This window comes from Chelonoidis abingdonii, chromosome 1 (genome assembly GCF_003597395.2).
Source record: "Chelonoidis abingdonii isolate Lonesome George chromosome 1, CheloAbing_2.0, whole genome shotgun sequence".
In the NCBI taxonomy this organism is placed as follows: domain Eukaryota; kingdom Metazoa; phylum Chordata; order Testudines; family Testudinidae; genus Chelonoidis; species Chelonoidis abingdonii.
In genome coordinates this window covers 106881013-106905701 of record NC_133769.1, presented here as the reverse complement: position 1 = coordinate 106905701, position 24689 = coordinate 106881013, and the positions used below count along the sequence as shown (strand labels likewise).

The 24689-nt window shown below is 42.2% G+C and overlaps 1 protein-coding gene across 1 annotated transcript in view; it reads right to left on the bottom strand.

Moving 5' to 3' along the window:
• Window positions 1-24689, bottom strand: part of PAH (phenylalanine hydroxylase) — a 46123-nt gene that overhangs the window by 2922 nt on the left and 18512 nt on the right. Inside the window, exons 3-10 of the mRNA XM_032771929.2 lie at window positions 16581-16669; window positions 14414-14481; window positions 11176-11372; window positions 10626-10761; window positions 8518-8587; window positions 5336-5392; window positions 3239-3334; window positions 1415-1548 (exon numbers count right to left, since the gene is read on the bottom strand). Of these exons, the coding sequence (XP_032627820.2) occupies window positions 1415-1548; window positions 3239-3334; window positions 5336-5392; window positions 8518-8587; window positions 10626-10761; window positions 11176-11372; window positions 14414-14481; window positions 16581-16669 (847 nt within the window). The remainder of the gene's footprint in view (window positions 1-1414; window positions 1549-3238; window positions 3335-5335; window positions 5393-8517; window positions 8588-10625; window positions 10762-11175; window positions 11373-14413; window positions 14482-16580; window positions 16670-24689) is intronic.

Genomic DNA, 24689 nt, shown 5'->3' with positions numbered 1-24689 from the left:
TGAGAAGAAAGAACATGGAGCCTCCTTCACCACCAGACTTCATGTCACCTTTACTATTTGAATACATTTTGTCTTGAGGGGTAATCTTCAGAAGAATCTACTTCAAAGGCTAACTGGACTATAAAAGTAAGGAGCAGGAAACCTCAAGGCATCTCTCTCTTTCTCGCCTAAGATGACAAAAGAACCAGACCATTCACTTTGAGGGGAGATCCCAACCTGAGAATTTGGTCAGCCATATTTTGCGAATGTGTGTGAGAATTTTACCTTGAACCAAGTCTAGCTTGTTAAGTTTTATTTTATTTATTATCAAGTGTAAGAGAGTTTTATTTTTATTTCTCTTGTAACCATAGTACCTGATAATTGAATTCACTCAAAATCCTATCTTGTTTTGTTAATAAACTTGTTTTATTTTTAATCTGAACCAATTCAGTGCTGTGTTTAAATTGAACTGTTTGGTAACTCCAGTTAAAATAGCAAACTGTTGAATATTCACCCTTTACAGGGGAAATGGATCTCTAATATCTGAGCTGTCCAGGAGAGGGCTGAACAGTGAAGAATAAATGCTTTTGGGAAAATTTGGACCTGGAAGTGTGCTGGGGTCACCCTGAAAGTAGTAACCAAGACTGGTGGAAACCAGAGGGTGACTGGGGTGTTGCTGCCAGGTTGCTGGGGTCAGAGCTGTTGGATCAAGGCTGTAGATAAGTGCACACACTCAGGGTGTGACCTTTATGCTGGTAGCTCTTTGTGAGTGGCCCAGTTTGGAAATTACAACAGTAAAGCATTGTAAGGAACCCATGGTTACCAGGCAGGCAGTGACACAACGTCTCTCTGGTCTGGGTTGTACCCCAGGATGTGATACAGTCCCATGAGGGAAATAGGCAATTATCTTATTTCTATGTAAAGCCCAAGTTGGAAATATATACATGAGGTGTAACATAAATAATAATAGTTATTTTTATTATTAAGGGTTTACATTGTGGAATAAAAGGGGAAAAGATTTGAGCAGCAGATGAAGCTACTGAACAGAACCGGAAAAGAATAGTTGTTATGAAAGGAGAACATATCTGAAGGATTTTGTTGTTAGCCTCAACTATAAGAAGCCAAGGCTTGACTGGGCATAGAGACTGAACTACTCTCTCATCCCTAGAAGGGATTTTCCAAGGATGTGATTAGTCGAGTAGCATCACTTCTGAGAAAAACTGAAGACTTCAGGGCTATCAAGCTGACTACAGAACACATTCAAACAGATCCCTTATGCAGAGCAAAAGCTCAAAGAAGCTTTCAAAAGCCAGAGTAGAAGTCTTAAACTTCAAGAGTTCAGAGAACATGTTCCTCAGCTACAGGGGTCCACAAAGGCCTCAGGGAGGTATATGTGTGTGTAAGATATTGCCTATAATGGAGATGATTATTTTACCTTACTTTTTCCTTTGCATTTTTAAAACTTTCAGCAACATAGTAAACGGGCTGGAACTCAGTGACGGGGTATTTCTGGACTGAAGTCTTCTCCAGGTTAAGGGACTGAATTTCAGGCTTATCTGATAAACAGTACTGCATGAAAAGAGTGAGAGATTTCTTTCAGTTAAAAATGTGGTTTTGTTTGAATAACAGATGTTACTTAGACATGTACACATTCAGTTATCCAGGACCTGCTCTTCTTCCCATTGAAGTCAAAAGGAATTTGACCATTGAGTTCAAAGTGACAAGAAACAGGGACCTAAATGGATATAATGATACATTTATGAAATATGACATCTATGCAGAATAACAGATTCACAGATTCTAAGGCCAGCCCTCCTGTTTAACACAGGCCATGGAACTTGCCCAAATCTGTTTGAACTAGCACTGATTTTTTAGTAAAAACATCCAACCTTGATATACTAATTGCTAATGACGGGGAATCCATGACTGTCCTTGGTGAGTTGTTCCAATGGTTAACTACCTTCACTTTTCAATTTTGTGCCATATTTCCAGTCTGAATTTGTCTAACTTCAATTTCCAGGCATTGGATCGTGTTATACCTCTCTCTGCTAGATAGAGCAGCCCACAAGCAAATATTTGTTCTCCCTGTAAATACGTAAAGACTGTCAACTCACCCCTTAACCATCTCTTTGATAAGCTAAATAGACTGAGTTTCTTGAGTCTATCACTGTAAAGCAGTGGTCTCCAAATTTTCAGAGTCATGTCCCCCTTTGCCCCTGTCTGCACCCCCATGCCTCTGCCAGCACCAGGAGCAGGGCCACAGCTCCAGGAGGGGGGAGATACAGATGGGGTAAGAGGGCCAAGGCTGGGGCCGCAGCTCCAGGAGGGGGGAGACACAGATGGGATAAGAGAGCCAAGGATGGGTCCAAGCTGGGGGTGGGTCTGCGGCCGGGACTGGGGCCACGGAGAGGGGCCAAGGCTGGGGCGGGAACAGAACTGCAGTCAGGCTGTGGTGGGGGCCTGCAGCCAGGCCGGTAGCAAGGTACAGCTCCACTCCCGGCCTTGCTCCCAGCCTTGGCCCCAGACCAGGAATGGAGCCGTGCCCAAAGGCTCACACTGGGGGCTGGTGTGGGACCTGGAGCGGAACCAGAGTGAGGTTGAGGATGGTGCCAAATGCAAGGCCAGGAGCCAGGGATGTGGCTGGAGACAGGATCAGAGCCAAGCTGGGGCGGGGAGGGGCTGAGTGGCACTCCTTCCCGTGGGGGGCTGCCCAGGCCCTGCTGTACCCCCAGCCATTCCTCCATGCCCGCCTGGACAGGTGTGCTCCCAACTTTGGGACCCTCTGCTATAAAGCATGTTTTACAATACTTTAGTCATTCTCGTGACTGTTCTCTGAACCCTCCCCAATTTATCCACATCCTTCTTGAATTGAATTGAATACAGCATTTCAGTAACAGTTTCACCAGTGCCCAACACAGAGGTAATATAACCTCCTTACTCCTATTCAAGATTCCAAGCATCACTTTAGCCTTTTTGTCCACAGCATCACACTGGGAGCTCATGTTCAGCTGATTGTCCACCATGATCCCCAAGTCTTTTTCAGAGTCATTTCCCAGTCCTCTACCATGTAAGTATGGCCTGCATTGTTTCTTTCTAGGTCTATGTCTTAACCTTTGGCTGCACTGAATTATAGTACTCCATTTAATTCAATCTGGATGCACAGTACTAGGTGAAGATACAGTAACATTTACATAAGAAACAAGTAATTAAAAAAATATATGAATCATGTAGCTATTATGACTTGTTATTGGGATCAAACCTGCAACTCGCCAAATGAAGACAGCAGCCCAGCACCATAGGCCTTTATTGCATCACCTTCTTTACAGAGTCCAAATTCCACCGTAAACCAATAGACCTAACATCAAAATTAGACAGAAATAGATGATTCTCTAGGCAAAAAACATCTGACCATGTGGCACTGATTTTTAAGTATTTGAAACTTATATTTGCTAGAGAACATTTTTATTTAAAGTGTACCTATGGTTTAAATAGTGACTGTTTAAAAAGGGTTCCTTTTTACTGAACAGATCTGCTCTTTCAGTGAAATTCACCCCTTTGAAGAGGGCCAGCACTAGGTCGGCCCCATCTACACGACGCGTGAAAATCGATTTTAGATACGCAATTTCAGCTACGAGAATAGCGTAGCTGAAATCGAATATCTAAAATCGAGTTACTCACCCGTCTTCACCGCGTGGGATCGATGTGCGCGGCTCGCCATGTCGAATCCGGAACTCCGTTTGTTTTGGTGGAGTTCCGGAATCGATGTAAGCGCACTCTGGGTTCGATATATCCCCGTCTAGACGAGACGCGATATATCGAACCCCGAGCTTTCGATTTTAACGCGCCAAAATGGCGCGTCGTATAGACGTGGCGTTAAGTTTCACTTACATCCTACTTAAACCGTCAAAAGATCCATGTGTATTCAGATCTGCTTACTTTCCTGATAGAGTAAGTTATTTTTTTACAGCCTTTATATTCGTTGGCAGAACAGAGCCAATAAAGCTACTTGAGAGAGAAATGGATTGTAATACAGGTTGTCAGTCATTGACAGATGTTGAGTTTTGTTCCCTTAGTGACACAGATTATGTTTTCTGATCCACATGTAGGGCACCAAGCTATTACAGAGGCAGGAGAGAACAAAAGAGACTAAATTGTTAGCAGAACCCTGACAATTGCTTATGGTTAGGCTTGGAAGGAGTAGATTTTTATCAGTAAATGTTGGTAAACATCAATTTCAATGTACATGCACAAAGCAAAGAAAAAAATGTTCAAAGATAACCATTGAAATTTAAAGATTGGTAAAGTAAGAAAAATGCTGCCTGAGAACTTACTAGAGTTTGATTTAAGAATATTTACTTTTTATATTTTGACATGTGATGTTAACAATTTGTGTTGTAGCAGTTCTAAAGCTTTAATTTTTTCAATCTTAATGTCTACTACTGTCATTAAATAAATATTGTCTACTCTCCCCATTATTTCCCACATCTGTGAAAATTTAAATAGATAAAAAACAAAAAAGTCTAAAAACCAAAATTTTGTGCAACTGTGAAAATTTAAATGTCTAAAATGCTTAAAAACAAACATCAACATTAGCAGTCAAATTTATAAAAAAATAAATAAGAATGGAATTCTGCCAAACCTACTTATGCTACTTGAGCTAGAAAGAACACAGCTTGACTTTAGTCTGGAGTTCATAAAGCTCTGCATCTTAACTCTCTCACAGTAGGATATGAGTAACTCCCCTTAATGTCAGAGGGAGTTACTTGTATCATAGGGTGGAAGAGCAGAGTCCTTGACAGGTAGAATGGCTGTCAAAACTGCCTCCTCTTGCACATTTGCAAGAGAAATGAAGTAACTGCAGTATCTCCTTACCAGAAAGGGTCCAGCTAGAGCAACTATGTTCTGGCCCTTCATGTTTAATCACAACTGTAAAGTCAATAATGCTCCGATAGGATAAGCATTCTTATTATCCATTAAGGCAAGTGTTTACAGGTGGGATTTTCCGAAGTGCTTATCACTGGCCTAATTCTGCTTCCATTAAAGTAAATGGGAATTCCACCACTGACTTCAGGGAAAGCAGAGTTAGGCCAGCCCTCCGCCCCAGATCTTCAAAAGGTGTTGAGTATCAGAGGGGGAGCCGTGCTAGTCTGGATCTGTAAAAGCAGCAAAGAGTCCTGTGGCACCTTACAGACTAACAGACATATTGGAGCATGAGCTTTCGTGGGTGAATACCCACTTCATAGGATGTACTGAGGTACTTCACTCATTGTAATCCATGGGAATCAGGTGCCTAAATAATTTTTGAAGATCCAGGCCTGAGAGCTTTGCAAAATCCCATCCTAATGTATTCAATTACCGTAGCAAGTTTCTCAATATATTCATCTGGCGCTCCCAAGGATGCGAGTCCAATTTCCTGCAACAATAAATCATTGTTCTTCAAGCTGTTTAGTGCAAACATTGCTTCTTATATGCCTTATTTCATTGTTCACTTTTTAATTACCATCTAGCACCACCACACATAAATGTTAACAGAGCACCTTACCCTAGTGCTGACCAAAGGTTCATCTAGCCCAGTATCCTGTCTTCCAACAGTGGCCAACACCAGGTGCCCCAGAGGGAATGAACAGAACAGGTAATTATCAAGTGATTCATCCCCTGTCGCCCATTCCCAGCTTCTGACAAACAGAGGTTATGGACACCATCCCTGCCCATCCTGGCTAATAGCTATTGATGGACTTATCCTCCATGAATTTATCTAGTTCTTCTTTGAACCCTGTTATAGTCTTGGCCTTCACAATATACTCTGGCAAGGAGTTCCACAGGTTGACTGTGCGTTGTGTGAAAAAATAATTCCTTTTGTTTGTTTTAAACTTGATGCCTATTAATTTCATTTGGTGACCCCTAGTTATTGAGAAGGAGTAAATAACACTTCCTTATTTACTTTCTCAGCACCAGTCATGATTTTATAGACCCCTCATCATATCCCCCCTAAGTCGTCTCTTTTCCAAGCTGAAAAGTCTCAGTCTTATTAATCTCTTCTTACAGAAAAGTTGTTCTATACCCTTAATCATTTTTGTTGCCCTTTTCTGAACCTTTTCCAATACCAATATATCTTTTTTGAGATGGAGTGACCACATCTGCACACAGTATTCAAGATGTGGGCGTACCATGGATTTATATAGAGGCACTATGATATTTTCTGTCTTATTATCTATCCCTTTCTTAATGATTCCCAACATTATGTTTGCTTTTTTTACTGCTGTTGCACATTGAGTGGATGTTTTCAGAGAACTATCCACAAGGACTCCAAGATCTCTTTCTTGAGTGGTAACAGCTAATTTAGACGCCATCATTTTATATGTATATTGGGATTATGTTTTCCAATGTGCATTGCTTTGCATTTATCAACAGTGAATTTCATCTGCCATTTTGTTACCCAGTCACCCAGTTTTGACAGATCCTTTTGTAGCTCTTCATAGTTTGCCTGGGACTTAACTGTCTTGAGTAGTTTTGTATCATCTGCAAATTTTGCCATCTCACTGTTTATCCCTTTTTCCAGATCCTTTATGAACATGCTAAATAGGACTGGGCCAAGTACAGACCCCTTGGGGATATCACTATTTACCCCTCTCCATTCTGAAAACTGACCATTTATTCCTACCCTTTGTTTCCTATCTTTTAACCAGTAACCAATCCATGAGAGCACCTTCCCTCTTATCCCATGACTGCTTACTTTGCTTAAGAGCCTTCGGTGAGGGACCTTGTAAAAGGCTTTCTGAAAATCTAAATATACTATATCCAGTATATCCACTGGATCTCTCTTGTCAACATGCTTGTTGACCCCCTCAAAGAATTGTAGAAATTGGTGAGGCATGATTTCCCTTTACAAGAACCATGTTGACTGTTCCCCAACAAATTATGTTCATCCATGTGTCTGACAATTTTGTTCTTTACTATACTTTCAACTAGTGTGCCTAGTACTGAAGTCAGGCTTCTATTTGCCTGGGGTCACCTCTGGAGCCCTTTTAAAAAATTAGTGTCACATTAGCTATCCTCCAGCCATTTGGTACAGAAGCTGATTTAAATGATAGGTTACAGACTGCAGTCAGTAGTTCTGCAATTTCACGTTTGAATTCCTTCAGAACTCTCTGATGAATACCATCTGGTCCTGGTGACTTACTACTTGTTTATCTTATCAATCTGTTCCAAAACCTTTTCTAATGACACCTCAATCTGGGGCAGTTACTCAGATTTGTCACCTAAAATGTGCTTCCCCATAAGCTCATATGAAATGGTTCCAGAAGCTAAGGACACAGTGTGAAAAGAACCTACTCTTATCTCAGGAGCTAAATGTGAGTATGAATTACAGAGCCATCCATATGAGTGTAAAATACCCAAAATGCAGAAAAAAATACAAGCCTAACTCAAAACTGCGTATAGCTAACTTGCTGTAAAACACAGACTGCATGCCGCAGAGTCAAAGGTTATGTCCTCATTGCAAAAAAGAGGGCTATCTCAATGCAAAATCCTAGCTGGAGACAAGTCAGAAGTTGCTTTTGCCTCAATGTAGCTAGTTGAGGTGAACCCCGGGGGGTGTGGTGGTGTGCACGTGTTGGGGGTAACAGGGTTGACCTGCACTTACTACACCAAGGTAAAGACGATCAGTGCCTTGTTTCAGCTAGGATTTACTCTGAATTAGTTATCTTGATGTACAAACACACCCTTTGTTGTAGTGAAGACATAGCCCAAAGCTCAATCCCTTCCTGAGGTTTGGTGTGATTAACAGAGAAATTAAAAATTAACAACATACAATACAAAGTAGCAGCTAAAATTTTCTCCACCAGGTTTGACGGCTCTGAGGGTTCCAATCTTACCTCACCTCAGCTACTCTCCACCCAAGTCACTCCTGTATATCAGACTGAGGTAACAAGTCATCTGACTCAGATGTTATTTAATCCTTTCTAAACAGGATTAACACCTGCTAAAAGGGTGTTAGGCAAACACTATCAGCCTATTACAAGGGATATGGATTAAAAAACTAAAACTACACGAAAATGAAATCTATATTTTGTATACACTAGGGTTTTTTGTGTGAACTGATTCTAATTTTTTAAACAATAAATAAAACAGGTCTTACTTAAATGTATGTACAGCAAAATTTTAAATCACATTGTATACTTTGCATAACAGGCTGGTCAATGTGCTTCAACTCTGACTGATGGGATCACTTCTAGGAGACAGGAGAGTGTGTTTTCTATGTCCATTCAGTTCTTAGCAACTTTGTTGAATCTGCCAATGGAGCTGCCAATTAATATTATGTTTACCTGTCCATAAAGAACTAGACCTTTTTATATAGATTGCTCAACAGCAGACAGATAATAAATACTTGTTTTTACATGTGAAACTGACTCACCTGTCCTCAACTAGATTTGAATCAATAAGCTAGAAGTTGAAAGCTCCATAGCCCTTTACTAATTTTCTGAATTATTTAGTTTCTGGCATCTTAAGTTACAATGATAGAGTAATGTATGCACTTACCTGGGAAAACTGAGCAAAACTAATGTCAGCAAACAGAGGTACATGTCCCAGGAGCTCATGGCAAACATCACTAGAGAAAATAAGCTGTATGAATTAACTTTATTTCAGAAAAATGCATAGACACCCTAGTGTCAGAGTCTCTCCATGTGTACGGAGGAGAAATCACATTTGAAAGAAATGCTCAAGATCCAGAGGGAAAGGAATTTCTATCTCAGGTACTTCTGGAGCCCACACTGCTGTGCCATGTGGGTCTCTCACAATTTATAACAAATTTATGCTCACAACAGCCCTGTGAGGAAAGGAAGTGCTGTTTCCCATATTTCACAGAAGAGGCCCTAAGGCCCAGGGAAAGTAAGTGACTTTCCCAAGGTCACACAGGCACTTTGTGGCCAAGCAGGGAACTGGGAGCAGATCTCCCAAATCCTAGGCTAGTGCCCTAACCACTGGACCCTTCTCCCTTTTCATTTTGTTAACAATAATCACTGCTAACAGCTGAAGAAGAGAACAGTAAAACAAATCTTGGCCCTCAGTAAAATATACCCTGTATATTCAGCCCTGCAAAGAGAAGCAGCTCAAGACCTATGCACCACTTAAGTCCCACAAAATAAGTGCAGAGGCTTTGTCCCAGAATAGGAAGGAAAAAGGAAAGAGAAAGGAGGATGAGATTCCCCAGGCAGCACAGGGGCTGCGGAAGACACTCAATACAACTCTGCTGTGCACAGGGTGGGCAGCTACAGAATGGACATGCAGGGGAACATGCTAAATTGTGTGCAGCAGAGCAGAGCTCCACATAGATTATCATGGAATGAAGTGGAGTAGTGCAGGCTAGGGACAGGGAGGTGGCCAGTGGGTCTGCAGTTATGATGTGTCAGTGGACCCAAGCCCTTGTGAAAGGGGAGCCCAAGGTTCACATCCACTATTGCAGACCAGGGACTGGAGTAATGGCTCTTGAGGGACTGTGAATTTGCCTTCAATTTGCAGGTGGGGTTGTGTGGGAGGATAACACCCACTGCACAAAATGATTTAACAAATTTCACCTAGAATGAGAAGAAACAAGAGAGAGGGAAGAAAGAAGAATGATGTGAGGGGAAAATGGAGGGAAAGGAGGAAGTGAAGAGAGGAGTAGGAAGTAAAGAAATAAGGGAGAAAGGAGAAATAGAAAAAAGAAGAGATTATTTTTAAAGAAAAAGAGAAAGAGGAGAAAGAAAATAAACACAAGGTAGAGTTAAAAAGATCAAAGGAAAAATGGAGAGAGAGAGAATTAAAGATGAAGATGAAAGGAGGAGAGAAAGGCATAAAGGAATGTACATGTGGCAAGAAGGAAGAATAAGAGATCTATGACAGCCAGTCAGTGAAGCTGTTCAGTTCAAGAAGGGCTAGCAGAGGAAGGGGCAGTTTGCAGAGACAGAGCTACACTATCTCACTAAGGAGACAAGAAATCCCTTCTAAAATGTTCAGATGGGAGCAACAATATAATGGGGATACCTTAGTACGGCACAGTGCAGTGCTTTACCATGAGGATGGGTATATTATTAATAGGGCCCTACCAAATTTGTGGCCATGAAAAATGGGCCATGGGCCATGAAATCTGGTCTTTTGTGTGCTTTTACCCCATACTATACAGATTTCACAGGGGAGACCAGCGTTTCTTAAATTGGGGGGTCCTGCTCACAAGGGAGTTGCAGGGATCATGGTTTTGCCATCCTTACTTCTGCTCTGCCTTCAGAGCTTGGTGGCCAGAGACCAGCAGCTGTTGGCCAGGTGCCCAGCTCTGAAGGCAGTGCTGCTGCCAGCAGCAGCACAGAAGTAAAGGTAGCAGTACCGCAACCCTCTCTACTATAACCTTGCAACCTCACCACAACTCCTTTTAGGGTCAGGACCCCTGCAATTACAACACTGTGGAATTTCAGATTTAAATAGCTGGAACCATGAAATTTTTGATTTTTTATATCCTATGAGTGTGAAATTGACCAAAATGGACTGTGAACTTGGTAGAGCCCTAATTATTAACAATAGTATTAACTGCAGTTATTATTTACTAACCCAACTGCATAGTTAACCTTTGCAGCTTATGCAGCCCTGTCTACCTTCAGTGCCAAAGTACTTACGGTTCTGGTGTGTACATTGGTTTAGATCCATGGCGGATGTACTGTGTAGAGTGAAACACTCTGAATGCCAAACCAGCCAGGAAATCCCGAGAAGACAGCAGGCCAGCGACAGGGCGTAAGCGGAATCCAGTGCAACCTTTAGGGAGAAAAAGGTTCCATTTTAAAATGTCTTTTGGACTTGGTTTATGCCTCTCCTTTGGGTCCTGGGAACTGGACAGAACTTTGCATCAGTTTTCTCCCTTAAATATAAGCTTGGGTACCAAATAGTGGAGAACTCCCTATCTGCCTAAAGTATCTACATGGCCACCATCACCACAGTATCTCTGCACCTCACAATCTTTAATATATTCATCCTTGACACACTCCTGTAAGGTAGGGAAATGCTATTATCCCTATTTCACAGGTGGGGCACTGAGGCAGAGAGTAACTAAGGTCACACAAAGTCTGTGGCAGAGCAGGAAATTCCACCTCAGGCTCTCAAGTCTCAGGCTAGCACCCTAACAGCTGGACCATCCTTCTTCTGTATTGGGCTATTTTAACACAAACGTACTTTGCAAGAATTTTGAAACGTCTTCAAGTTGTGGAATATTATCCTCCTGGTAGCCACAGTATTTTTCCAGTAGTGGGAACACATGGTTGTGTTCGTAGCAAGCATGAGTTGGATAGAGAGTCTTCAGCTCCCTGAAGACTGTGCCCCACGTTTTCTTTTCTTCCTCTGTGTAAGTCACTTTAGGAATAGGCTGCCCGCTGTAAAGCAAAGAGCATTTTTAATCCACAGTGAAATAGATACACCTTAAACCAGCAATATAAAGAAGTGGCATCTGTGCTTGTACTCCCACCCAGAGCTGGACAGGAGTTGGTGAAGGTCACGAAAATCCATCTTTCCATATACAGCAAGAGAGAAAACAATGTGATGCACAAGGGGCCTGATCCTCCTCTCACTCCCATTTGTGTACATCTGGAATAACTCTACTGAATTCAGTTGAGCTACGCTGCCATTTAGACTGTACACTCTTAAGGGCAGAGGCTGTCTCTTCCCCTGTATTAGTTCACTGCCTGGCACAATGGGGCCCTGATCTCAGTTGCAGACTCTTGGTTCTACTGTCGCAAAAATAAATCACGTTTATTTTGCTGCTGCTGCTGATCTGCTAGTAAAATGCACTGGCTGCTGAATTTCATTGATTTTCCTTTACTGATGTGCAGAAGGTTGCTGCATTTCATGCCTATTGATTTGTTTTGACATTCCTACTGTGGTCGGGAAAACATCAGTTCTGAAGATGCACAACTCTTACTGGTTTAAGTATCGTGGAGATGCTCCTAATTATCACTAAATGCAGATTTTGGTAAATTTGATTTTTTTTTAAATTAGTAACTCCCGGGTCAAATTCTCCCTCAATCATGTGTTCATGCAGCTCATGCTGATGTTAACAAGAGGTAGGCACCATGAACCATGACTTTGGCCCTGCATTCCCTATTCCCTTGGAATTAATCGGAGGGAGGAAGATTCCTTAGCAATAAAGAAAAGGGCCATAGGTGAATCCCCAGCTTTTAAAAATCAAAGGGTTTTAAGCAACTTAATAGCGTTAGCAGCACTCCTGGAATAATGCTCAGGCTTTCCAAGCCCAGAGATTCATTGTTAAACTCCAGTGATACCCCACCGCCTCCCACTCTCTCATTTTGACTTCGGCCTGGGGGCATCTCCCCAGTAACGCCGTAATTTTCTGCCTGCGTGCATCAGTCCTCCTTGATCTATGGAGCTTTAAACATGCTCTTGAATTATTAAGATTGCTGGGGGACCACTGCTGTTCCTATAGCACTCACTGGTCCTAATTAATCTTTGGGCCATTTTCACAGGGCTGGAGAAGGAAGCTGAGGCTTAGCGCACTTTCAAATATCAATCAAAAGGTCCCAGAAATCAAGAGGGCAGGGACAAGGGAAGGGGGCGAGAGAAAAGGGAGCCAAAAGCAAGGGAGAGAGAAGGCAAAGAAGGAGGAATTCACGCTGGGGAAGGATAAGAGTAAAATGAAAAAAGAAAAAGGAGAGAAGAGAGTCAAACAAGCAGCAGATATGGGCAGAAAAGATGTGCAAGGGGAAAGCGATGGGCAGGGGAAGAGATCAAAGGAAAAGAGGACAAGAGAGTGTAAATCTGCTCATTACATGGCTGTCCCCCTTCTTGTAGATGATTTTTAGAGGTAATGGCACCTGAATTTCATAGTTACCCTTCAAAAGCCCAACCTTCCCCAACAAGCTCCAAGTTCACCGGGGATCCTCTGTGCCTGGATCTGCCCCTTTTTACACAGATGGGAACTCAGCTGCCTCCATAGCACTGTTTCTCACTCCTCTGCAGAACCTGCAACAGAGCATCTCTGCAGGGCTCAGAGTCTGAGGGTGTGGCTACTGGGTGGCTGGCTAGATGGCCCAGGGTGGCACCAGAGGGTTCTACACGGTACCCTTTCCTCTTTGTGAAGAATCCAAAAAAGCCAAAATTTCTTTGCCAGCTTGTCACTGTTCTATTATTCTATTATTTAAAAGCATGGCGCTTATGAACTCCGAATAGAATACGAAGTAAACACATAAAATCCCCAGTCTGGTCTATCTCCCGATATGGAAAATTTAGTAATACTGTGGAGAAGGGGAGGGTGCCTCATCCGCCTAACTTGTTTCTGGTTTGGTAATGGCTATTCTTGATACTTGTTCTATTATTTTTATATAAAGTTTGGCTGAACTCTGCAAAGTGAGGGACAAATTCTGCTCTCAGTTACAAAGGCTACAATTCCACCTACTCCTGTAAGTGGGGATCCGCCTCTGTAACTAAGACCAGAACATGGCCATAGAGGCTTACCCAAACTTTCTAGCCAGCAAGCAGGTTCCTCACTGATTTCTTTGACTCCTTTCAAGCAATTAAACAGTCAGGTTGGATCTTTTGCCTTGTAACTTTGATTGTAAGCTATTTGGGGCAGGCACTGTCTTTCTGTTCTGTGCTTGTACAACAGCCTGCACAGTGGGACCCTAAGTAAAATTAATAAAATAAAATAAAATAATAATAGTTTAAAAATCATGAAAGCCCTGATCTGATCCTTTGAAGCCAAAGAGAGACTTACCATTGACTGCAAGGATTGGGCCCGTTAGGTATACTATAAAAGCATGAATGACTTTGGGGGGAGAGTTTTAGTTCCTATTGTCACTCAGATTTGACCGTGAACAGGAAAAGAAATAAAAAGCAGAAAACAAAACAAAGTCCATCCTAGAGAAGTGGATCTGTTTCATTCGTTTATTTTGCTTTTGAAGCGAGAACCTAAATTACTCAATGCAGCTGGATCAGACATGATAAAAGTAGAGTAATAAGCACTGGATTAACAAGAGGACCATACGTTATTCATTATTTTAATAGCGTGTGCAGCTCCTTTAATGTAAATTATATACACTCTCCCCCTCTCCACTGTTTAATATGGAGAATACCAGAAGCTGCATTATTCAGTGCTCAGGTCTTTGTAGTAGCATGTGATACTGTTGTACAATTAGACAACAAAGCTTGGTGCTGGAGTGTGGTGGGGGGGACAAGTCCTCATTTGAATGTCCGCCTTGAGCAATTTACTTTTGTTTTGCTGTAATTTTGGATAAATGCATTTACAGGAAGATTTAAACACATGCCAAGAAAGAAGGGGCCAACAGCAAAAAGGAAATCCCTGACAAGAATTTGTTGTTGCCGTGATGAAAGAGCAGTGACAGGTTGGGAAGCATTCACTTGTGTGACCAGTGTCTCTCCTGTCCGTGTGGTGCACACTCACTGTCTGTAGTTGTAGGCGATGTCAGCAAACTCCTTTCTGCGGGCCCGGTAAACAGGATCTTTGAAACCCTAGGAGAAACAATTAAAATGTACTCCTCTTGCTTAGTAGGAACAATGCAAGGCTCAGGCCTTAATCCTGCTCCCCCTGAAGACACTGGGAGCTTTGACACTGAATTCAGAGGGAGCAGGAAAGTGATCTTAGGCTAAAATTGAGATTCCAGCCCACAGTGTGAACACCAAGCGCACAAGAGCAAGCAGGGAAGACCGCTTCTTCCCAGGCTAAATGACTACTTTGCTGAAATAGTGCATGCAGGCTATTCACATCCTCCCACCAGAAGGTGTGGGGGAGAAAGACAAGGGGATCCATTTAGCAGCAATTTTCCAGCCTTACTCATGTCCTGTCTCCTCCCGTTCTCTGCACGCTGCCAAGCAGGGGGCTCATAAGTGAAGCTCTACTCTTTATTACCACACTGGGGGTGTGCACCCCGATGCATGGCTCCCCCCCCCACATTTAAGCTAAAAATCTCATCTTTTACATACTTATTTCTCACAAGGTTCATCTAGCCAGCGAGGATTAGACCTCACCTGAAGAAGAGCTCTGCAGGAGCTCAAAAGCTTCTCTCTCCCACCAGCAGAAGTGGGTTGAATAAAAGGGATTCCCTCACTTCCTCATATCCTGGGACTGACACGGCTACAATGCTGCATACTCCCGTCCTTACTCTGTCTTGTCTGTTTAGACTGTGAGTTTTTCAGGGCAGGGACTGTCTCGCACTAGATGTATGTACAATGGGACCCTTGTTTCAGCTGAGACCTCTAACTACTACTCCAATATATAAATAATAATGATAATTTGGTTAACCCCAGCACAGTACAAGATTAAACTGGATCTGGGGACAACTGGTATCCAACAGAGTTGTATTAGATCAAAGTATTATACAAAAAAAGGGGTCAGGTGATTTGAAAAGTTATATGTTATAGAACAGAATGGTATCATAGAACATTTATCCTATTTTTAGCTCCCACGTCTACCTAAACGATAGTGACTGAGTGACTCCTAATTTTTCCTCCTTGCTGCATCCTAAATTCCACTATCCTTTCTTACTATACCATATGCCTGGTTGTGCTTTGATTTTATGAGAACATAGAGGAAACTGATCACTAACTAATTAGTTCTACCAGCTAGAACTGAGCTGCTTCATTCATTTCAATACCTGAGTTTTATTTCTTTTTTTTTTTGCCTTCAAGAACAACTTCATTTTACGACATGTTCATATGCCAGTGCCACAAATGAGATGGCTATTGATTCAGTTTGCTGAAGTAATTGCATATTCTTTCATTCCGTTTTTCATATGACCGCACTGAATATCATGAATCATTGTACATGATACACAACGCACTTTGAATTAAGCAATAGGTAGTGAATGACTAATCACTCCATCTCAATTAAACTAATAGCAGCAATTTTTGCTACACTGCGTGTAATTTATTTATAATCAGCCTGTCTAAATTAAACTAATAGCAGCAATTTCTGTTGTGCTGCATGTAACTCGGTGTGTTTTGACATGAAAATAAGTTGTTGTTTGGGAGGGGGTGGGGATGGAAAGTATTTTTGCATCAAGAAACATCTTTAAAAAACACTTAAGGATTCCTGTGCTCACTAGCACAAATAAATACACTTTCATTATTTAAATTGCAAGCTCCTTGGAGCAGGGATCACTTCTTTTATTGGAGCTTGCATCATAAATGCCATATTGGCATTCAACAAATAACATGTAGGGGTCAACTATACGCTCATTATAAAAGGAAGAAAAGCTCTTAATATCCCCATGCTGGAATATGATGATTGTCAAATTTCTGTGGCCAAAAAATTGTTCGTCAAGACACCGCATCCCAGAATCATTTGCATATGTGTAGTTGGGAGAAAGTGAGCATGCCTGTGATTACTGTGTTGCCATAATTCTTGGTGATGCTGGCATTTGCATAAGTTAGAGCAGCCTCCAGACTGATCTAATTTATGTCACGGACTGGCTCTCAAACAACCATAATTATGAGAATTGCCTTTGTGCCTCCCTGGACCACTAGAGTTACCCAAGTATAAAACACGTGTACATGAGAACCCCAATTACTATAATGTTGTTCTTTGTTTAAAGGTAGGACTTGTCTCTTACAGGGTGGTCTGCATCCAGTTCAGCTCCATAGCTTAGGATCTGATTGGCAAATCTGTCAAGCTCCTGGATAGTTCTCGGGAACCACGGCACTACAAAATAGAAAAGAAAATACAAATTAGCCTCTTTTCACTTTAGTTTATCTTGGGGTCTCATCTAACTCTTTACATTTCTTTGATATAAATATAAAGTAGGATAAACACCAGGCTAGATTCACTGGTACTTTTCGGAAGTGTTGCACTGCACCAGTGACGCAATGCAACAGGAAACCCAGCTTCATGAGCCAGTTAAGTTGGGTTTATGGCTGTTTTGCATTGTTGGAGCAATGCAAAGCAGCTGGAGTAAATCCAGCTCCTGGCATTACATTTGCTTGTGACGGTTATTATTTATTGATACTTCTTGAATTATCAGAACATGGGAATTACCAGACTGGATCAGAGTCAAGTTCCATCTAGTCTAGTATCCTGTCTCTGACAATAGCCAGAGTCAGCTGCTTCAGGGGACGGGGCAAGAAACCCTGCAGCAGGTTGAAATAATGCATAAGGAGCCATTTCAAACAGCAGGAACTGGTCTGATTGTCCATTGCCCCAGGACTCACATATGCACTGCATCAGTGCACAGTAGGTGTGAAAAGCTACTAACGCTGATTTTAGCACCCAGCTTGTACTCACACTGCATGAGTGTGAGAACTACATGAGAACTACAGGGCAATAGAGAATCGAGCTCCATTTCTTTTTATTTGCATCAGTGAGGGAAAAATGGCACCCAAATTTCTTGAGAGCAATTACTATAATAGGAGAGGGGTCATTACAGCTCTTGTGGTGACAACAGCACTGCTCTCACCTTGGATGTCACATGGGGTTCACACTCTGCATTCATGCGCCTTATTCTCTTCGTGTAGGGTACAAGTAACTGCCATTGATGTCAATGGGGGTCACTCATCCCAGTGGGTCCCAGAGTTTAAAAGCCCAAGTGCTCTCAGTGTTCTCTCTTCCAGCTGAACTGCACTGTGACTTATATGAATTTAGCCTCTTTCTTGCATAAAGCTGCACCATTCCTCCAGCGAGTGCCTTAAAACACTTCCCATGCCCTGCTTTCTGCCCTAACGAGGACACTGCTGCTGAGTGAATCAATTTTATTTTGTTTAACATTTTGGTATTTAGTTAATCTCAGCTGCTCAAAAAGTTCTGCACCAACAGCTCTGGAAAGAGAAGTCCTGTATAATTCCTCCAGGGTGCACAGCCAGCTGCAGTGCAATCCCTCCCACAGTGCCCCGCTTATGTTCCCCAAACCTGAGCCGCATAGACCACCTAAGAGATGAGAAGATCATTCCCTCTCCAGGCCTATTCAGCCCGTGGTCTCTCTGCTGAACAATAAAGAAGGCATTTATGGGGTAGGGTTTAAGTAATGTGGACACCTGCACATCAGAATTGGAGTCAGACCTCTAGCTCATTTCACATAGGCCCCAGAAAAGCAGTCTGCATTTATGACTACTGGGTGGCATGCTTCCGTGACATGTCCGTCTGTGCCAGGGCAGTGTTATGCACACTAATGTGAGAGTTGTGCTACTGTCTTTGCGCTTTTAGAATTCCTGCCGCAAACAGTTTCTAAACATCCAAACAGACTCTTTTTAGCTCAGTGTTTTTTTTTCCTTTAATGAAAGTGAATGTGGCTTTGTATTGCAGAAAGAAACGTTCTCTGTAGCCCCATGCTATTAAACTTTAATCAGACCTAAGAAGTTAGTCACTAGATGGCAGCAGAAGTAGCATCAAAATCTTTCATGACTGGATAGATTTGTTTTTTATCCATAGCTCCATTGTTTCTTTAGAAATATTCGACTAGTTTCTGTCAGTAATCTCCACCTCCTCAGATTAAGTAAGCAAATGGGACTTGGTTATGAAATATTGTTTTTACTTGATACAAAAGTAACTGTCAGCCTACACACTAAAAGAAGGAAAACATCATACAAGAACCCTAGAGGATGCTATCATCTTCTACATCTATTGCCTAGGCAACTAAGCTAGTGGCTTTATGGTCAGGAAACCTGGGTTCTGGTCCCAGTTCTGTCAGTGACCTTTCATGTGAATCACACCACCATGCCATGCCTCAGTTTCCCCATCTGTAAAATGCGGGTGAGAACACTCTGTAAAGCGCTTTGAGATTTTGGGAAGAAAAGTGCTACTGTGAAGTTACATTTACATTATTAATTATTGCCATTCCCAGGGAAGCTCTAAAACCCATCAGATCTGAACACAGCAGAAGGCCCACTAGTGACTGTGAAGCCTGCTATGCTCTGTGATGATTTCAGCATGTGCTGAGAGGATGGTCTGTTAGGGATTTTGAAGAGGAAGAGGTATTCCTCTGAACTAGAAAGGTTTTGGTTCAAGTAATTTCTGGTCCAAATATGGTTGAATTAGACAAAAAAATAGTATCCAATAAACTTTTATTACCAAAGTGTTCTACAAATGGGTGATTTACAAATCGTGGGGCAGATTCATTCCTTGGCTGGCACCAGCGTAGGGACAAAAGGGAGGTAGTTTGTTTCTCCCTTATTTGAGCTGCTGGGGTGGCCAGTGTGGAGCATTGTGAAGATTAGAGCAGCCCTCAGGGCTCCCCAAACTTGTACCCTTGCATCAGCAGCCCCAGAATCACCAGGACACAAGTCCACCCTAGTCACACTACCTTCCACTACTCTCCTCCCTTCTCTGGCCTAACTTCACCTCACCTCCTGTTCTCCCCCCTCTTCCCCACCTCAGAACACCCTCTGAGCCTGGGGCTCATGTGGATTCAACTCAGAGATGGTGGAGTGGCTCTGTAGCAGGGGAAATCCCTGATGAGGGAGGCTTTATACCTGCCCTATGGTCCATTTGCACCGACCTCACTGGTACAAAGGGGCCGCAGCAGAAGGCTAAACAGGGCCCTATGAGTCTCCTGTCGAAAGCTTAGTGTTCTCAGCATCCAAGTCAATGGGAATTGACGGTGCTGAGCACAGCATGTGATTTAGCCCCTTTGCCCTATACATACAGTAGGAATCAGAGCAATTAGTGATGGGAGAGAGCTGCTGGGTGATATTGTCTGACAATGCAGTTCAGAAAGACCTTCCCCAACAATGCTAGCAACAGTTTGAAAATATCAAATCAAATTAGGCTCTTGATGGATTTGTCAAATATTTTGTTTGCTGACATGTTTTCATGGGGGCTAGTTAACCAGACATGCCGGCTGTCTGCACTGCGGTTAATGAATTGCCAGAGCAAGCTGTTGCAACAGGGAGCCTCTGTGAAGACTTCAAGAGAAAACATGGGCTGATCAGTAATAAATATTGATTTGTCTGTAAGTGAAACAGCAGCATTTATAGGCATGTACTGGACACCCAAGTGGTGACCAAATTAACATGGGGTCAAATGCTTAATAGGATGCTAATAAGCTATTTATATGTGGGGCAACAAAACGGAAGCAGTTAGGAGTTTCTGCAGAGCTCCTACATTCTGACCATTGTGAGGAGGGTCAAAGCCAGGTCTATTAAATTTATAGCTGTTTGAGGCACAGGTTTAGACTTTTTTAAACAGATCCAAATGCTTTGGCCTGCCCCAGGGTTTAGCAAACAAGGCTCTTACAGAACCTCAGCCTCCAGCCTGTCTCAGAAATGCAATAAATTGTCTCTGTTTCCCGCCGCTGAAACAGACTAATATTTAATTCTTTTATTCCTGGGCTCCTAGAGGTCTGCAAATACTCAACTTGTTTCCCAAAAGAGTCATGAAGAGATGCACTGTGTTTTTGCAACAAATAACTCTAATTCCACAAAAGGCATTTGACCAGATGAAACACTTCAGCACATCACTCATGTGAAGAGCTAAAGTTACCTTCAGAATGATGACATTTTGCTAGCATTTGCTAAGCTACAGTTATATTATTCATCTAAATCTTTTATTCATTGCTCGAATAGGGGAAATATAATACTTTTTGTCCTACAATTAAGAGCGCTTGGGAGAAAAAAAAAAGGGGGTAAAAATGATAACTGAGCCCAAATGAAAAATCATCAGTACACTTAAGTCCCAGACCAGTAAAGCACTCAAAACATGCTTCAAGTTAAGCACAGGGTTCATAGATTTTAAGGTCAGAAGGGACTGTTGTGACCATCTAGTCTGACCTCTGGCATAGCACAGACCATAGAATTTCACTCATCACAATCACTCATAATTGATTCACGCATCAATCCCAATAACTTGTGGTTGAACTAGAACTTACTTTTTTAGGAATATATCCAGCCTTGATGTAAAGATTTCAAGTGATGGTCAATCCACTACACATTCCAACTGATAATCACCCTCACTGTTCAAAGTGTGAGCTTATTTCTAGTTTGAATTCACCTAGTTTCAACTTTCGTCCATTCAATCTTGTTATGCCTTCGACTGCTAGATTAAAGACCCCTCTAAAGATCCAAGGTCTTCTTCCTGTACTTACAGACTATGATCAATTCACCTCTTGGCCTTTTCTTCAATATGCTCTTATGTCTACATTCCACCCACTGGATGCTTCCTACATTGACAGGAGGAGTTTTTAAATTCAGTCCAATATAATAAATCCACCTCTCTGAGAGGCAGTAGTTAGGCTGACACAAGAATCCTTCCATCAACCTAGCCATGTCTATACAGTGAGTTAGGTTGACCTAATTACAGTACTCAGGGCACGAAATTTTTCACCGCCCTGAGTGATGTAGCTAAATTTATCTAATTTTTAAGTGTAGACCTGGCCTAAATAGATAGAGCACTCACTGTACAGCATGTTTTCCAATTTTTACATCATTCTTGTGGTTCTTCCTTCTCTTCGTTGCTCAGGTGCTTTGCTGGACCAGGTCCTAGAGGCACTCAACATCAGGCAAAATGAACAAAAACTATTTAAGCACAAGCCAAAAAAGGCCCAGACCATCACAATTAGATCACTTGAGGAAAGAGAATTTCACTAGCCTAGATGGCACATTGGTCCCCAAGAAGCAACATAGGGAAAAATAATAGAACCCCCTTTGCTACCTCTGTGGCCCTGCACTGGATTCATGTAAAGTGCACAGATGAACTGAACCCATAATCCTTAGCAAAGAAAAATCAAATCCCATCTATAGATGGCAGATAAGGAATTGGTACTATTGCCCTAGCTTAAGTAAGTTGCTTCTTTCTTGACACAGATGGGTCTCACAAGGAGAATATTTTCCTTGGCAATGAAAAAGGCCTGTGTCCACGTGCAACATAAGAGAGGTTGCCTTGATAGTGTGTTTGTGTGTGTGTGTGAGGGGGGGGTGATATATCGTTTAGTTTTATATTTTTAAAAAAACGAACATCAGTAGATTCTGATGTTAAGATTCCAATGTTAAGATCTATCAGTGATGATTTTAAAGGGCAAGTCAATGTAGACATTGTCAATGACAATGCTAGTTATTTATTAACACTGTCATATTTGTTTAAGGGACAAATTCAGCCACTACGTCTTCAGCTTGGTCTCTCATTTCACTCTGAACCTGTGTATGTTCTGCCTTAGTCCGTAGGTGCTGGAACTAGGGGTGCTACCACACCCCCTGTCTTGAAGTGGTTTCCATCAGATACACGGTTTACAGTTTGATTCAATGGCTCTCAGCATTCCCACTATACAAATTGTTCCAGCACCCCTGCCTTACTCTGACTTTTAGAGCACAACCCTTCTGAGATTTAAGCTCATAGTGGGCCCTTCCACTAATGGCAACTATTGAAACTGAAAAGGGAATCAAGGACAGAAGAAATAAAAATAAAATGATTCCTTTGATCTTCTCTCTCTCTGATGATAAATTGCTTCCACTAAACGAACAAAAACAGTCATTCCTTCAATCAGAAGGGATCGAATTAATCTCTGCTGCTCTCAAGTCAATAGAGATTAATCTGGCTCAAGAAGACCTTTTGATGAACATGGAAACATGAAGTGAAGTCAAATCCTAGCTCTGATTAAATCAATAGGATTTTTGCCATTGATTTCAGTGGAGCCATGATTTCTCCTGTGGTCTTTTTGTTGTTGACATTTTGAGCTCTATTCTGTGCTCAAATCAGTGCCTACAAAACCTTTAATCACTGCTGCTCAGCAAAGACTTGCCAGGGTCTGTAGCCTTCTTCTGAAAATATAATTCAGAAAGAGGACGCATGACAAAGAGAGAACATCTGTCATAGTAGGTGTAGCTGAGGCCCGGCCTTGAGTAATTAACTCCTGGAGAGAGGCCTCTTTTTTTGGAGGAGAAGATTAGGGAAGGAAATCAATCATTAGGTTGAAGACAGAATGTTTGTGCTAAATAAAGTAAGTAAATAGGTCAGTAGGCTTAGAAGACAGAATATCTGAGACAACTAAGATAAGAGGGGAAACACAGCGACTGTTTACTATGAACTAGGTAACAAGGGAAGTTAAGCATAGAGAGAGGAGGTAAAGAGGAAGTTGAATGGTAGTCAGCGTGTGGACAGCACATGCTGCACAGAGATTGGTTCCTGCAAAGTAACCAAGGCGATCCAAAAATGTGTGCTGCAATGTATAGTAAATGCAATGAGATGTGTAATGTATAGAAAGGGAGGAAGTTTCTGTGTAACTTTGGAGCTGTGATGTACCCTGTATCCGAATCTGATCAACTCAGCATAGCACTGCTGTGTGTCCAGTAAAGATACTCGAATGACAAAGATAGGAGTCAAACGGAGTTCTTGGGAAGCCAAGTGGAAAGAGGTCTCGGAGGGAATCATGACAGTAGTGCTTGCTCATAGCTTCCTGCCCAGGCATAACCCTTTCTCTGTTGTCACTAGAATGGAGGAAACCGACCCCAAAGAGTATTTGCTGGAGGTTTCTTTCCCCCAAATGTAATGTCATGGGTCAGGCACAAAGGAGATGGTAAAAGGATTACCAGGATTTATCTTGGGCAGATATTAATGGCCTTTTATGTTGTTTCAGGGAAGGAAGAGGAAGAACCAGACCAAAAGCATTTGAAGACAATCCTAGCTGAAATCCTATTAAAATCACATCTGGTATATGAAGAGGTATTTAGGTATTAATAAAGTGGGTGTCATGGTGTCTTTACATGACACTTCTGGGCCATGTCTTTACCCAGGCCCCAATCCTGTGAGGTGCTGAGCACTCTCAACTCTCACTGACTTCAATAAGAAGAATGGAGGGTACTCAGCACCTCCCAGGATCATGCCCTAGTTCCCTAAAAAGGCAAAACTACTATCAAAAATCGCTGGGAGTTTTGCCTGCGTGAGGATGGGTTGAGCCTGATCTCACTGAAATGGGTAGAAAAAACTCCCTGATTTCATGGGTTGGGAGAGGGGTGCAATTGGACCCAAAAGATTTGAGTGAGATTATGGGGGCAAGATTATGCCTATGAGGGGGAAGATTGTGCCTGACTCTTATGTAGGTGCTCTGTAGGGGAGGAAGTGCACAAGAAGGCTTCCTCTCCCCTCCCCACTCATCATCCAACCTGCATAAGGATCAGACACAGCTGCTGCCCCTGAGCTTGAAGAAGGATACAGCCTGCTCCCTCCATCTACCAAGGGGTGCACAGTGCTCCAGAAGGGGATGGAGAGAGATTGGAGGCTGATCAGCCTGTAGAGAAGGACTAGTGTGGAAGAGATGGGGGAATGATTTCCACTCTCTGAAGGGGTGCAGTAATAGATCCCTGCCAGGGAAGTCAGAAAAGAAATCTACTTCCTTGAAGAATTTCTTCCTCTACTTCCCCTCGGGTTACATTGCTTCACACCAAGCGTAGTGCTGGACTGTGCCTCATTGGCCTTAGTCCTTAGTAAGGGCTGCAGGATTTGGTTTGTTATTAACTAAGACTTAGGGTGTTTGGGGGGTGGCAATGAGGGGTGCTGGAGTTAGCCATGACAATCAACACTTCATTTGTTATTTTGTTACTTGATCCTTTATCAGCAACTTCTATGCATTAAACACAGTTGAGAATATGATCACACTTTGCACGAAGGGTCCCTTTAACAAAGAATTAATAAATGACCAGCAGATATTTTAAGAACTGGTAAATCAACTGTTATAGAATCCAACATTTCAACTGGTAGCTTATAAGCATCTGTCATAACTTCTAGTGATGGATTTATAAACCAT